General features: G+C 34.1%; 2 protein-coding genes across 2 annotated transcripts; both read right to left on the bottom strand.

Annotated features, from left to right (window-relative positions):
- Positions 1-4,733: 4,733 nt before the first annotated feature.
- On the bottom strand, positions 4,734-7,252 carry LOC110227990. Its single transcript, XM_021023975.1, has 3 exons — positions 6,211-7,252; positions 5,156-6,130; positions 4,734-5,073 (listed from the first exon to the last, which is right to left on the bottom strand). Exons 1-2 carry the CDS (start codon positions 6,832-6,834, stop codon positions 5,705-5,707), a joined length of 1,050 nt encoding a protein of 349 aa, XP_020879634.1. The 5' UTR covers positions 6,835-7,252; the 3' UTR covers positions 4,734-5,073; positions 5,156-5,704.
- Positions 7,253-14,203: 6,951 nt separating this feature from the next.
- Positions 14,204-15,078, bottom strand: LOC9300310 (plastid division protein PDV1). Its single transcript, XM_002864188.2, has one exon. The coding sequence runs from the start codon at positions 14,969-14,971 to the stop codon at positions 14,534-14,536; it is 438 nt and encodes a 145-aa protein (XP_002864234.1). The 5' UTR covers positions 14,972-15,078; the 3' UTR covers positions 14,204-14,533.
- Positions 15,079-15,917: the final 839 nt, after the last annotated feature.

The following is a 15,917-nucleotide window of genomic DNA, read 5'->3' as shown; positions in this document are numbered from 1 at the left end:
GAAGGTAATTAGATCGATGTGGTGTTGGAGAAAGGTTGTGAAGAGATTAGGGAGCAAATCCCATAGGAAAAAAAAAACGAGTATATATAATTTAGGGTGTTCACTGAAAAACATTTTGGATATTTTGGGCACGTAATTATGTGCTGTAAAACTTATACACCACATTTGTATCTTTCTTTAGAAATTAAGAGTCAATTTTCTCTGAAAGAACAAATCTTTGATATCAAGGACAGACATTGACAAACGTGAATGCCTCAACTGAGCTGGCCTCTTAGGTAGGCTCATATAACGCTGCAAAGGAGGCTCACATTTTTTTGTCATTTTTTGTCACACAAAAGTTCCATACAAAGTCCAAAAACATTCAAGTTAATTATTTATTTTTCTTGTAATTTTTTTTGAAAAGTATTTACGCACACATATATAACGTAATAAATTTATGTTTTTGCCCACATAGTTCCACCAGAAATAGACAATAAACACATCGAGCATCTAACTTTTTAATTAGCACCGCTCATGCATGATATACAATTATATATTTCATGTATACGAACCTATGTATTAATGTCAATTCCAAATAAACAAATAGAAACACAGGCACACTTGTCTATATGAATCTAGCTAGTATGTGGAAATTGTCTTTTGTCTAGTTTTTTTTTACAGTTTTTGTTAGTTACCAATTTTTTAAAAAAACTTTTGACTAGATATCATATCATCTTAAATTGTACAATTTTCTTTGTACACAAACATTCCAAACTAACATAGAAATGTAGAATAAAGCATATGATGGCATTTATTTTACACAGTAATTGCGGTATTAATATACATTTTGGGTTGGCAATGAAAATGAAAGTGCATATACTTTGGGTCCTCTTGCTGCTACAGAAGCTGGAGATTTTTATGAAGCGAAACTAACAAAAATCTATGTAATGTACTCAAATGTTATTTTGCTTCTGTCCAAATTGAGTAGAGCCGCAATTTAGTCTTCATGTGCATGGGAAATCACACTAATTTAATTGGTCTAACGAAAAAGTTTGCACCTTTCCACATGCATTTTGCATGTCGTTTTTTTCCATATTTTTCAAACGGTCGAAAAATATATATTTTTCAACGATTTAATAGGTTCTAACGAACTAACAGGCTATAATGACTATATATAGGTATATGAAGTATGAACATATACAATGTACTACTGTGTTTGGTTCTTTTGGCAGATATTGCAACTTTAATGAAGAATCACAATAATATAAGGCCTTAGGTTTCTTTTCCACAAGTGGGTAAATTTTTAGCCGCAATTCGTTATATTTATTTCATTTTGAAGCTGTATTTTGGTCCCCTATCTATCTATTCTCTCCTTTTATCATAACTTCATATCTGAAAATTTCTGTTGCTCAAGATCTTCCTTCTGAATTTAGTCTTACCTTATTGAGATTTGTATATCTTTGTAGAGTCATGCTATATATTTCTTTGTCGGTAAAATATGTATAACGTCGTAAATACTAAATAAGAATAATCACATTATAGTCACAGGAAGAGAACGTTCGTTGACTAATCAAAGCAGCTAGTGTGAATATTATAGTGTCACGTGGCATTCTTTGAGCCGTGGGATTTTCTTACCCATGAACCAAATTACACGATTTCTGATTAATAAGTAGTCACACGATGTCATGGGTTTAAATTTGGGGTTGTTGTCGACAACATAGTGGGGACTACAATCTCAAATAGAAAGTTTTGATACGTATGTGAAATTACGCTAGATTTTTTTGTCAATGGGACCGAATCCACACTAAAATTAATATTCCATAGAAACTACACATTCTTATAAATTCGGCTAACAACTACACAAGCTATTAGAATCTGATATAAATTTACTCATACGGCTTCGGTTAAAAAAATTTGTGATCTTCAGTTGAAAAACAAAAAGCTAGAAAAAGTAGGTAGATAAAAAATAAAGCTAAATCATACATAGCCAAAATGTTAAAACCAAAACCCATTAAAAAAAGAAAAAACCCACTAGAGAGTAGAGAAATTGTCAAAGTAAATTGTTTGCGATTTCGAATAATCTCATTTTCATATGGTTTATAATTCTCGTTTCAGTCTATAAAATCCTGAACAATAAAAGTGAGAATGATGAGAGCTTCAATTCAAAATAACGATGTTTCAAAAAAAAAAAAAACAAACAAACACGAGAATGATGAATCGTATGAAGATTGTTTAAGATCGCATACACACTACTTCAACAACCCTCTCATGTTAGGGTACATACTGAAAACAAGAATGGTAAAATTAGGCCATGATGAGAATGGTTGAATAGCAAACACCCTAAGGTGTTTGGTTTGAACGATACCGGTTTTATAGCCACTTCATAACTAATTTTCTCCATCTTTCCGTTTCTTTGCTCTCCATTTAGTCATGTGGTTATGTTTTTAACGAATGTTGGAGTGTTTTAGAAAAACCGCAAGTACTCAACAAATTTTGACCCAAAATTTTACTATTCAGTTCTGACCAAACCTATGCGGCATAGCAACATGTAAAGAAAAGGTGTTCACTATCTTCAATTGGTTCGTGACAAGACACAAGATGGGGTATTCCCGTTTACCAGTTGAGAATTTTTTCTTCTATTGATAAGCGCTTTCGCGTCATAAATCATGTTAAATCAAAAAATTTAAGAGCATAAGTCAAATTTTAATCATTAGAATTTCTAATCTAGAATTTTTAGAGTTTGAAATTAAATTTAGAATTTAGAACTATGATTATTTTTGAATATAAATATTTAAAAATTCGATATTTAATTAAACTATTTTTCTAATTCTCGTAAGAAGAAAGAAAAAGGCAAAAAAAAAAAAAATGTTGAGAGACAACGAGAGTACAAGGTCACGTGATTTGGTTATGGGCCCTGCATTTTATAGTGCACAATCACATGATTCTTAGTAATTTAAAAGCCCATCTGTGCAGAACCACGTGTCCTATTTAACCATCCACGTCAGTACTTAGGTTCGTTATTATAGCGAAACGTGGCATGAAGCGTTTTGTTTTTTGTAAAATGGAAAACTCCCCAAAAATAACCTTTTATGGTTTAAATTTGTTGGTCGGAGTCTGGGATCCAATTATAGCTGTCCAACGCTTATAAGGCATGATTCATTGAGATATTTACTTTAAACGTTTATGTAAAAAAGTACACATTTTCAAACCACTATATGCCTTATGAATTATGATAATCTGATCTCTATGAATTTTAGGAATTCATATAAGTTTATAGCTTTGTTAAATCATTTTATCTTTTTAAAATTTGAAACCACCATATGTCTTATGATAATCTGATCTCTACTTGAAATTTCTATGAATTTTAGTAATTCACATAGGTTTATAACTTTGTTGAATCATTTTATTATGCACTTCATAACAAAATTTTATAAATATGTGACTCAAATCTTAAGAACATATCAATTTTTGGATCAAATCTTGATCGAAAATAAAAATGGGAAAAATGCCAATTAAATGCCCAACTTTTTTATTACGTCGGTTTTAATCCCGAACTTTGCCTGAAATGATTTAAATGCTGTACTTTCTTAGACTTTCCATTTAAATGCCAAACTTCGTTTGACTTTGCCATTTAAGACCCGACGTTAAATCGATTAACGGAGCAATTAAACGCCGATTAAATGCCGTTAACAGCTCTAAAACGATCCCGTTTTTAGTAAACATAAACAAGGACGTTTTTCTCAACCTACAAAACCCAAAATCGATTTCATTTGCCCCAAATCAAAAAATCCCCAAATCCATAACCCTAGAAATCGAAAGCTTCAGATTTCTCTCATTCTCTTCTGGGATTTACTCATTCTCTTTTGGGATTCATTCTTGTGATTCTCTCAACTTGTTATAATGAGTTCAAGTTCTATAACATTGAACCTTGTCGGAGTCCGTGGTGTGCCGTCGAAGTGTAAGTGTGGCTTAGGTGTTACAATTTTTACATCCAAGACTCAAGAGAATCCAGGAAGACCTTTCTTCCGCTGTATAAGCAAAAGAAAAGTTAGTTCTTGGACAACCAAAAACGATGTAAGTGTTGGTGTTATATTGTTGTTTTTAACGGTTTGTGACTAAGCTAATCATTTGGTTATGTAATAGGGACATTTGTTTAAGTGGGTCGAGGATGCCCTGTTTGAAGAGGTTGAAGATGCTCTGTCAAAACTAGAAGCTATTGAGAATGAGATAAGCAAAGCTAAATCCGAGTCAATTGAGTTAACAGTTGTGATTAAAGAAATGAAGGAAGAAGCAATTTTGAGAACAAAAGAAATCCGCAAATGGAAAATGTGCTTCTTGCTGTTTTTTTTGTGGCTTTGCTTTATCACCATTGTTGTTGTTTACATGATAGTTGGAACTGCAAAAGGAAAAAAAATTGTGGTTCAATATTAGCTTTTGTTTCAGTGTAATTTTGTGTTGTTGTGGCAAAAGTATTTGTAAGATTTTGGTATTGAATGAATGAAATTGGGATTTTCAGATTTTCATGATAAGATGAGATCACAAAGGAGCAGTCACAGTTGCACTAAACCATTTTCGTTTTTATCCTTCTTTTGGCAAGTTCCTTCGGCTAATAATATCACAATTCACAACTCTTTTTTTTTCTCGACTTAGAGAAGCCAGAGGCTACTAAGTCTCAAAAACTCTGAAGCATTTTTGAATAAAAAAAAAAAGAAGCAAACATAGCAGAGCATCATCACCTAGAAGAAGCAAAAAAGAAGAAACAATTCATACTATAAAAGAAATATTTCAAGTTAAAAGACAAGCCAAAATAACAATAAAAGACAATTCATACTTATGATCTGACCAAAGTACCAAAAAAAAAAAAAAAAACAGACCATAAAGATCAAAAGGTCCTTAGGTTGAACACTCAAACCATGATCTCCAGCCATGTAATCCTTGTCCTTGCGGACCTTGACCTGCTCCAGATGCTTGAGATGGTAGTCCTTGTGAAATTCTCTGAGAAACACCTTGTGATCCTTGAGAAGTTTGTCCGTGTGATACTCCCTGTGAAAATCCTTGTGACAAGCCTTGTCCAAACAAAACATTTCTTGGTTCCTAGTTAAAATTGAATATGTCAATATTACTTTTCATACCATAGTTAATATGTTCACACTATGTCAATGTTGTGAGGACTTACTTGAGCTTTTCTTGGTCGACCTCTTGGTTTTCTTGGTGGCTCCTCAACAAACGGGTTCATACAACCTTTTTTGTTGTGTCCTTCTTGTTTGCAGTTTGAACATGTCATCACTCGGTGCAAGCGGGATATCCTTGTAGTTGAGGATGATGCAGCTTCATATCTTCCTTTCTTTCTAGCATAATTGCTTGGTCTCCCCGGATTACCTTTTCTCCATGGTGGTGGCAAAACTCCTAACCTATTCATCCTTGGCCACAACAAGTTGCCTTGGACAGGCTCAATACCATCTTTGTATGTTTGCTGCCACCTTTGTGTCATGTACCAGTCACTAACATAATCCTCTACCTTTTGTTTCTTTCCGATTATAACAGATACAGCATGAACACACGGTATCCCCGTCATTTGCCACTTCATACAACCACATGTATTGTCATTCATATCAACAGAATAAGACACATCATTCAAGGTTATTTCATGTTTGTTGTTCCTGGCCATCGATCTTATGCAAAACTGTGACCCTTCAATCATCTTTTCAATCTCAGCATGTGCCCTCTATGTAAATCTAGTCTTCAATCTCCCAGCTATAACCCACCTTTTCTCATTTCGCACCATACACTGCCTCCTAATATCCTCTAACAGGTCTAGCAAAGGTTTTCTCCTAGCTTGTCTAATTGTGCTATTAAATGACTCACTCAGATTATTCAAGTTGTCATTGCAACAACTTCCTGTCCTAAAAAAAGCTCTAGACCATGTCCTAGGATTCGTACTTAGGAGTGAAGCAAAGGCACCTGGATTGTATTTTTGCAATGCTTCCATATGAGCATTAAATTCTCCTTCAGTGTAGCTTCTTGCAATCTTCCAGAATATACGTTGTAGCTCCATGTCATGACTGTTTCTTTTCCAATTATCCATAATATGCCTAGCACACTGACGATGTTCAGCATTTGGTATAACGTTGTGAACAACTTTGACTAAACCCTGAAAAATAATTGTACAATGGTTAGATAATTCATAAACAAATAATCAAAATAAAGTGTCTGAAATCTGATGATACTAACCTTCTGTTTATCTGAAATGATTGCCACATTCCTTCCATCCTGTAGATCTAGAGTAGCAGATAGCATTCTAACAAACCAGTCCCAATTATCATCATTCTCTATTTCAACTACTGCCCAGGCTATAGGAACTATCCTATTATCTCCGTCTCTCCCAGTTGCAGCTAAGAGATGGCCTTTGACGTCCCACTTAAGAAACGCTCCATCTAAACCTATGATAGCCCTACAAGTCTGTTTCCAAGTATCTCTTTGTGATCTAAAACAAATAAATAGACGAAAGAACCTTTGTAAGCTTCCTATTGTTGGCCCTGGAATGGTCTCAATCTCAAACTTAGTCCCTGGATTTGTTCGCAAAACCTCAGCTTGATAATCCCAAATACGAGAGAAATGGTCTTCATGAGTGGCTTTCCTTTCTTTCATGATTTTGGTCTTCGCCTTTGAACATTGCTCAGCACTTACAACAAGATTGTACTCTCGCATAATCTCATCAACCATCTCATGCTTGGTAATTTTCGGATTCTTCCTCAGCCTTTCCGAATACAACCAAGCTATTGTACTTCGTTTCAACATCTTCGAGTACCCGGATCTAACACATATATGCTTATTCTCATATACTTTAATTTGCATCTTGTGTTTTTTCTTATCATAAGAGCAATAACATCTCCATTGACAATTCACATCAGTGTCGGAGCACTTCGCACCAAGTTTCAGAGTCTGAGACCTATAGAGCTTGATGTCATATCGACTTTTTAGAGAATACCTTAACACCGCGATCTTGAAATCATTTGGGCAACTAAACGTTTTTCCCAACTTCAACAGCTCTTCAGAATCTTCTGAATATGTATGAACAACATCATCTACAGGATCTTCTTCATCGTTATCACTGTCTGACAAAGGATCTGGAATCCTCTCATCATCCCAAATTTCATCTCCACTCTCAGCATCACTCACATCTTCCTCATCTCTCGCTGCAACTCCAAAGTGTGCTTCAAAGTCTCTCTCTTCGCAAAGCTCTTCGTCCACACCTACACGGTTTTGATTCTCTTCTTCATCTTCACAAACTTCTTCATTGTTCTCTTCTTCGTCAGCATATCCAATCCCATCACAATCTTCATCGCCAACCACTTCACAGTCATCTCCACTCACAATCTCATCTTTGTCACGAATTGGGTCAACACCACTCTCTTTGGGTGAAGCCTCTGGTTTCTTACGTTTGGGTTTCCGATTCGCCACTCTCTTTTCTCGCGTCATTACAACGTATTGTTGAATTGAAAGAGAGAAACAAAGAAAAATCGATTTCTAGGGTTATGAATTTGGGAATTTTTTGATTTGGGGCAAATAAAATCGATTTTGGGTTTTGTAGGTTGAGAAAACGTCTTGTTTATGTTTACTAAAAACGGAATCGTTTTAGAGCTGTTAACGGCATTTAATCGGCGTTTAATTGCTCCGTTAATCGATTTAACGTCGGGTCTTAAATGGCAAAGTCAAACGAAGTTTGGCATTTAAATGGAAAGTCTAAGAAAGTACAGCATTTAAATCGTTTCAGGCAAAGTTCGGGATTAAAATCGACGTAATGAAAAAGTTGGGCATTTAATTGGCATTTTTCCCAAATAAAAAGGATTTTAATCTCTCTAACCCCTTTGGGGAGAATCAATTTTTGGAAAACCCCACTTTATTCTCACTACCCCCTCTCCTTCCCAATTTTTCCATAAACCAATTCTACCCCTTATCCCTTTAATTCTACATTTAATTTAATACCAACACATTTTTTATTCAACCAATCAAAAATTTTCTCTCTATTCTCTCATTAAAAAAAACAAACCTACCAAATGTCTCACTTCTTCTTCTTCTTCTTACGAGACTTTTTCTTCTTCTTCTTCTTCTTCTTCTTCTTCTTCTTCTTCTTCTTCTTCTTCTTCTTCTTCTTCTTCGATGTTGCAGCTCCGATGTTGCAGCTCCGACGTTCTTCAGCAGCTCCGACGTTGTAGCTCCAGCGTTCTTCTTCTTCTTCTTCTTCTCCAAAGACATATCTCTTCTCTTATTCTTCTTCTATTCCCACCATACTGTAAGGTAAGTATACTTGTTTTCTTAGTGTAGTATGATTAAGTTGAATTCGTAGCTCGAATAGGGTTATTTGTTGAAATATTTTAGAATTGCAGATTTGGGACAACTGAAACCACTGGGTACAACTAAGTAGAATATTTACGGAAACCCTAAGTTTGGTGCAACTGGGACAAATGTGTACAACTATGTTGATGGTCTGCTACGAAAGTTATGAAATTATAGGCCGTTTTTTCTCTCTGTTTTTTTCAGGGATAATGAAAAGTAATTCGGTCATACTCCCAATCTCCGGCACATGATTTGTGCTCAAAGTATTATTGGATCGAGCTTTGGGTTTTGGCGTATACGAGGACAATTTATCCGGTTCCCCATAATAGTCAATGGGTTCTTCCTAGGAAGATAATGCAACTGTTTGCATATCCTCCGGATTATGAGGTAAAACAAGGAAGAAGGCAAAAAACAAGATTCTCCTCCGTTGGAGAACATAGAGGAAGAGGATGTAAGAAGAGGTTGCATGGATCGAGCGGTTTGGGCGTTGATGGAGACGATGCGGGGGACCAAGGTAGATTTCTCAGTGCTATTTATTAGGTTAATTTAAGAAACGATGTTGTTTGTATTGATTTTGTTTGTGAAACTTATATGTTCTGTGTTGTACAATTAAGTTTTAGCAGGTACAACTATAGTTGATTTTCTTCTCATATCTGTGCAAATTTTGTCAGTCTGGGTACAACTAAGTACCACAGGTACAACTAAGTTCTAATGCCTTAGCCAATTTTCAGAATTTTATATAATATAAAAATTTAAAACCAAATTAAAAAAACTTAAAAAATGCATACACGATGATAATGAAACTACACAACAAGTTTTTGACAAAAAATTTCATATTTTTAAAAAATACTGAAATTCTTACTCAAAATCCCACATTCATACACTAACAACCTTATACTTTCATGGTTACTTTGTAGATTTGAACTAAAATTTTATAAATTTTTGAAATACTTGTAATTTGATAAATATAAAAGCACAGATACAAAGTAATGGTATTTTTATGAGGCAATATCATCAGTTCTACCAACAAAAATTAAATTAGAGTTGATAACAACTAGATTTACTAAAATCTCTATATTGTACAACTATGAGCAAAAATGTGCAACCGAGTACAACTGTACAACTATGAACAAATTTGAGCTATTATTTAATTATTGTTTTCAAAATAACGGCGCCAGGTATGCCATTTGTCAGATATTTTTCAAAATAACGGCGCCAGCTGCCAGGTATGCCAAAATATCAACTAGATTCACTTCTTTTTTTTTTTTTTTTTTCCAAAACCCTTACAAACCTACATATTTGTCAGATTTTTTGATTAATTTAGAATTTTTTTTTTTTTGGTTCAAATCCCTTAGATTATATTCAATACATAGATTCATACATAAAAATATTAAGATTCAGATTAAAAGATTCATACATAATTAAAATCAGATTCAAAGATTGATACATAATCAAAAAACATAAACCCAGAAACATAGTTGTACCTAATCGTACCAGTTGTACCTAAACACTTAGATTTATACATCAACATCAGAGACCAGAATAAGGCTCTTTCTCCTTCTTCTTTCTTCATAAAGTAAGACTTAGATTTATACATCAACATCAGAGACCAGAATAAGATTCACACATAATCAAAAAACATAAACCCAGAAACATAGTTGTACCTAATCGTACCAGTTGTACCTAAACATTCTCCAAAGACGGTTCGACTTCTTGATCTTCCATGACATCATCCACTGCAGCTGCTGTCTCTGAATGCTTTGGATCCGATTGCCTTTGTCTTTTGGGATTTCTAAGTTCGACAGATTGTTCACTTCTGATTGGTTTGGATCATATTGCTTTAGTCTTTTGGATCTTCTAGGAGAAGATAATCTTTTTCTTCTAGAACTAGATCCTTCTCCTCTAGTAGTAGTAATTCTCCTTAGTTCCTGCAACAACACATGATATTCAATATCAAACATTCAAATGATAAACAATCTCATAATCTTTAGTTCTTAACTCATTTCATAAACCATCTATACGGAACAAATTCATCAAATCCGAATTGTAATCATACAACTAGTCACAGTGGCTATTAACAGAGGCAATTTCAAATCCGAATTATAATTCAAATCAAAATTGTAAAACCCTCACAGAGAAGAGGAGAAGTTCTCAGAAGAAATCAAAACGTAATTAAACCCAACACAATCAATCGAAATTAGGGATCTAACAAATGAAATTCCATCAAAAATGCATATGTTTCAAACAAAATCAAAGAGAACTACATCTCAAACTTTCACAGAGAAGAAGAAATCGGAACAAATCAAAACCTAATTAAACCCAACACAATCAATCAAAATGAGGGATCTAACTAATGAAATCTTACTAAGAGAAGACACGCCGGAGTTCTCACGGCGGATTCTTCGATTTTACGGTGGATTTCACGGAGAAGAAGAGAGAAGGACGATCTTTGGATCAATAGAAACGAGTGAAGAGGGAAGAAGAAGAAGACGAAAGAGTATCGAGAGAAGAGAGAAGAAGAAGGAGACGAAACGAGATCGAAAGAGTTAGGGTTAGAGAGATTCGGAGATTCATAGTATCTAAAAGAGAGAAAACGAAGAAGATGAAAGAGTGGCGTTAAAGAGTTAGGGTTTGTGTTTCTTGATTTGGGAATTAAAAGATCCGAAATCTGACCCAAAATATGTGGATCTAGTTCCAAAATCAGGTTGGATCAGTAAATAAATCGAAAAACCCAATTTTATTTGTCTTTTACTACGCAAGTTTTTTATATCGGGGGCTAAGTAGAGAATGATTTGAGGACAGAGGCCAACGAGATTATTATCCAAATAAAAATCATAGACTCAGGGAATTAAATTTGTAAGTGAAACGTTGTGGCAAGTATTATACTCTTTACTTTTTTAATAAGTGTTATTTAAGCAAGCAACAAAAAATTGCTTCATTTAATTGTTGTTTTGAATTTTTAATGTAAAGTTTATTATTAATATAATATTTTTTACTTTTAGAATTATACTGGTTGTTCTTTTATTGGTTAAATTGTTTTTAAATAGATAACTAAATATATATTAAATTACAAAAATTAAATGTTTTTTTTTTAGTTTGTATACCAAAACTTTAAACACCATATCAAATGAAACAGAAGAAGTAATAAAAACCGTGAAATAAAATAAATTTATAGTATGTAATAGCTTTTATAATTTAGTTGATAATACTATGGAATGAAGCTAGACTGATGACATTTAACCGCTAGGATGAATCAATACTAGTTGGTCTGCGTAAAGATTTACGTACTGTTGTTATTCTTAGCCAAAATCTTATAAAAGAAGAAAGATATGAAATAGTAATAAATTTATTTGACCCATCTGTTAATAATTATTTAGAAGGTGGCAAAACACTTTCTACCCGTTAACACCAGCTTTTTGTCGCATCATTATGGAGCACCTTGGCTATTTCATAATTATTATTTGGTCCAACCTTTTTCCTTTAGTCTTATAATCAACATTTGATAATGAATATTTAATTTATTATTTTCGATTATCCACATTTGATAAACTACCACGAGCGATCATTTGCTTATCTTCTTGAAGCAGTTAAAAACAGAGGGATTAAAAAAAGATAAAACACACAATATATGATTATGTTGTGGGATTACAAGTATGACTTTGGTTATCATTACTATTTCTTGCATGCATGACTAGAAATAGTTTTCATTAGCTAGTTATCAAAGATAGTTTTTTTTTTCTCTTCACAATCGTAAAACAAGGAGAGAAATAAAGCCTCCAAATTCTCGTATGAAACCATATTTGTGAAATGACAATATTCTCATATGAATTCTTATAAAATCGTAAGTTATGTTTCTTTATTCTAATTAGTCCAATAATATGTGTGTGTGTTTTCAATATACTAACTAAGTTGAGTTTCTTGATTTTATAATGATTTCGATGTTCTATTCTACTATTTTGTTATATTAAGGCTCCGAATGGAGAAAGCGTATCGGGCGGAGCGGATCAAGCAGATCAAGCGTATCAAGCAGAACAAAAGCGGATCAAGCAGATCTAGCGGTACAACTGCGGATCAAGCGGTTCGAACGCTTTAAAAGATGTGTTGAATGGTGAAAGTGGATATGGCATCACGGGTGAAATATTTATGTTGTTAAAAATGTTAATTTTAAATAAACTATACATATATATCAAAATAAAATTTTTAAAATTGGTTTAACAAATTCTTGAATATATATTTTTTAAAAAAATTATAAATCCACTAATATATTTAACCAAAAAAATTAATTTCTATTTTGGACATGTAATTGTATTAATTCAACCATAAAACTATAGATACATGATTTAGTAGTCATAAACTGTAAACCATAACATTTTCAAGTAAGTATAAAATTTGAAATCATGATTTTCTGATAATTGTAAAATTTTCTATAGTGATTATTAATATTTCTAACATTTGAAACTAAAACAAATTTTTAAAATGAGAAAGAAGTTTATGATGCAAAATTTACAATAAAAATAATAAAAACTGGTCAATTACATGCATACAAAACCAAGATCTATTATTTTTTATTTTTTAAAAAGAAACGCATTATTTGTTTAAGAAACGCAACTGGTACGCCTCAATTTGGATGTATAATTACTGTAGGTATAAGTAACATTATACCATTACCAATCATAATCAAAATGTGAAAAAGTATTTTGTTTACGGTCTTGGCCATTGTAGACAAAGAAAAACATTGGGTTGACCTATTTGCGGAGGAAAACCGGGGTCGGCGGGCTGACATTTCCCAAAATGCGAACCGGGTCCTACAAAATGCTAAAACAATCCGTAAGATATTATTTATGTCTAATCACATTGAAAAACACAATAAAAATATAGAAGACAGCACACAAAGATAGAAAGAAAAAGAAGCAGGGCCGAGGAGGTCAAAGCAAAAAAAAAAAAATTTTAGTTGGGTTTTATAAATAGATCGTAAAATTTGACACCAAAAAACTTAAAATTTTAAGAAAATATAACCTATTTTTGAAATTAAAAAAAATTTTGGGGGCCTAATTTTGCAACAAAATTTTTTGGAGCCCCAAACAATTGTTTCATATTGATGTGTTCAAGGACGCCCTGAAAAAGAAAAAGCCATTAAAAACGTTAGAGAAAAAGCTATGTGTACAAAAGAAAAAGAAAAAGAGAGACAAAACAGATCTTAAGCAAAAGTTTTTTGTTATATCCACATTCATGTTTCCTTCATTCTACCAATTTGGACTCATTGTAGGTTTCCCCTTTATCATCTTGATACCTTATCTTCCCGCTTGCCTTTGCTTTGTTCACATCACAGTGCACATAGATATAACCAAAAAATAAACCACTCAATTTTTGTTTGGGATTACGTTATATATCACTAGGGTATACATTCGGGATACGGGCTACTCACCCTGGGTCGGACATAAACTGCTCTGCCATGCAGAGCCGGACTAATAAATTTGAGGCCCCTATAAAATGTTTCATCACCATGTGTTCAAGTCCGGCTCTGCTGCCATGGACGGATTAAAGCTACAATTTATCATGTCAAAAAACCGGATCTTGAGGGTTGTCCCACCGCGTACAGCGGTTTCAAACGGACAAACTCTTCCGCTTTGACACCCCTAGATATCATGGATATTTCTGACTATTTAGAAAGTTTCTTTTGCCTAAACCTTTTCTTCAACTTGAATAACAAAACTACTAGACTATAAAACCTCTTTTGGATTCGTTTATTGTTTTTGAACCTCGGTTTGAGTGATTTGAAATCAAAATAATGGGCCTACTATGAAACAAACTGTCTGGGACAGTTGTGGAACATATATGGGCTCTTATAATGGTCCAATAAATTCTTCGCTGTGCCTCAATAAGAGAATTTGCCACTACAGAAGAGCCAAGAGATCTTGTTATTACAAAAAAAGCCCAACCACACTTGAAATCAACAAAACCAAACAAAACAAACAAAACTTAACCACAGTGACTGAAAATCTAAACGAGAAGAAAAGAACAATATTTGCATCAGATGAGCTCAGAAAATTCCAACACTTTGCCTCCAAATTCTTATCCCTTTACTGATAATATCGAAACCTAGAAGATCGTATGAGAGAGCAAACAATTATCTCTTCTCTTCTTAGTTTTTCTCGTTATGTCTTTTATCAAAATGCATCCGAGTATCAACACGTGTAGACAAGTTTGATCCCTGGTCTTAACCACGAGCCATCATCACGTCCAAGTGGTCCAAACTTCTGTCACCTGAAGACTTATCTCTTCCGTATGTTTTCCTCTGTTGGCTTCTGTAGAATCTGTCTTCTTTCTTCTGTAGATGATGTTCACTAGTAGCCACTTGGTGAAGATGTAGCATAGCGACCATGCTAATGGCGAATATAGCAGCGTTTCCAAGTACACCTTTCACATGGTTGAATCCAAGTGCTCTTTTTGCAAACCCGAAAGTTGAGGCAAAGGCGTTGATCACAAAGTTTGACTTTATTCCACCAGGAGTAGAGTTTGCTCCGTCTGGGTTTGGAGAGGAATCGTAGAGGTGATCAGGTGAAACGTAATGTGAGGTGGTTTTAATGCTTCCAACAAATTGAAGAGCTTCCTCTAAGACTCCATAGTTCTTGCTGTGGTGTTCAGCCAATCTCATTGCTCATTGCTAGTAATATCCTGCTCTGCTCAAGCCGAGCAATTGCAAGATCTCTCTCTGCTCGTTGCTGTGTATGTATAGTCTGCAGAGCAAAGAGAAAGAACTTTCACATATTGTCTTTCAGGTTCAGATGGTAAACGAGACATATGAGACTGACCAGCACTCTATGAGTAGCAAAGAAATTAGGAATTCAATAAAAACATTTTCAAAGCCTTGTATGCCGTTTTGTGGAATTATTCACTCTTGCAATTTTTTACTGTCTACTGCGTTTTTAACGACCTCAAGTCTATATAAAATATGATTTCTTAATTCCACGAACTACACGTGTCTTATCTATAAGTCATTCTCATGAATAGTAGTAGTAATTAAAATTAGACTAGAATTCGGGAGACGACATGAACGTTTTTTTCGAGTGATTATATTGTTTAGCCACCGTGACGTGTGTGAGTCTGATCTTAATTCTGCTGCGACAGAACCCTTGGGATGCCTGATTCTAACGCTTATGTCGAGGCAGAAATTAGGAATTCAATAAAAACACTTTCAAAGCCTTGTATGCCGTTTTGTGGAATTATTCACTCTTGCAATGTTTTACTGTCTACTATGTATTTAACGACCTCAAGTGTATATAAAATATGTTTTCGTAATTCCACGAACTACACGTGTCTTATCTATAAGTCATTCTCATGAATAGTAGTTGTAATTAAAATTAGACTAGAATTTGGGAGACGACATGAACTTGTTTTCGAGTGATCATATTGTTTAGCCACCGTGACATGTGTGAGTCTGATCGCAATTATGCTGCAACAGAACCCTTGGGATGCCGGATTCTAACTCTTTGAGAAATCCAAGCTCCTTTGAAGTAACGGTTGACTTAGCCACGGACTTCGGTGATGGAAACGGGAAAGGTTCCTTTGTGTAGACAATGAGGAGTCCTTGGATCAAATCG

This window comes from Arabidopsis lyrata, assembly GCF_000004255.2.
Source record: "Arabidopsis lyrata subsp. lyrata unplaced genomic scaffold ARALYscaffold_8, whole genome shotgun sequence".
In the NCBI taxonomy this organism is placed as follows: domain Eukaryota; kingdom Viridiplantae; phylum Streptophyta; class Magnoliopsida; order Brassicales; family Brassicaceae; genus Arabidopsis; species Arabidopsis lyrata.
The sequence above is the reverse complement of the archived record's forward strand: the minus strand, read 5'-3'. Positions and strand labels throughout refer to the sequence as shown.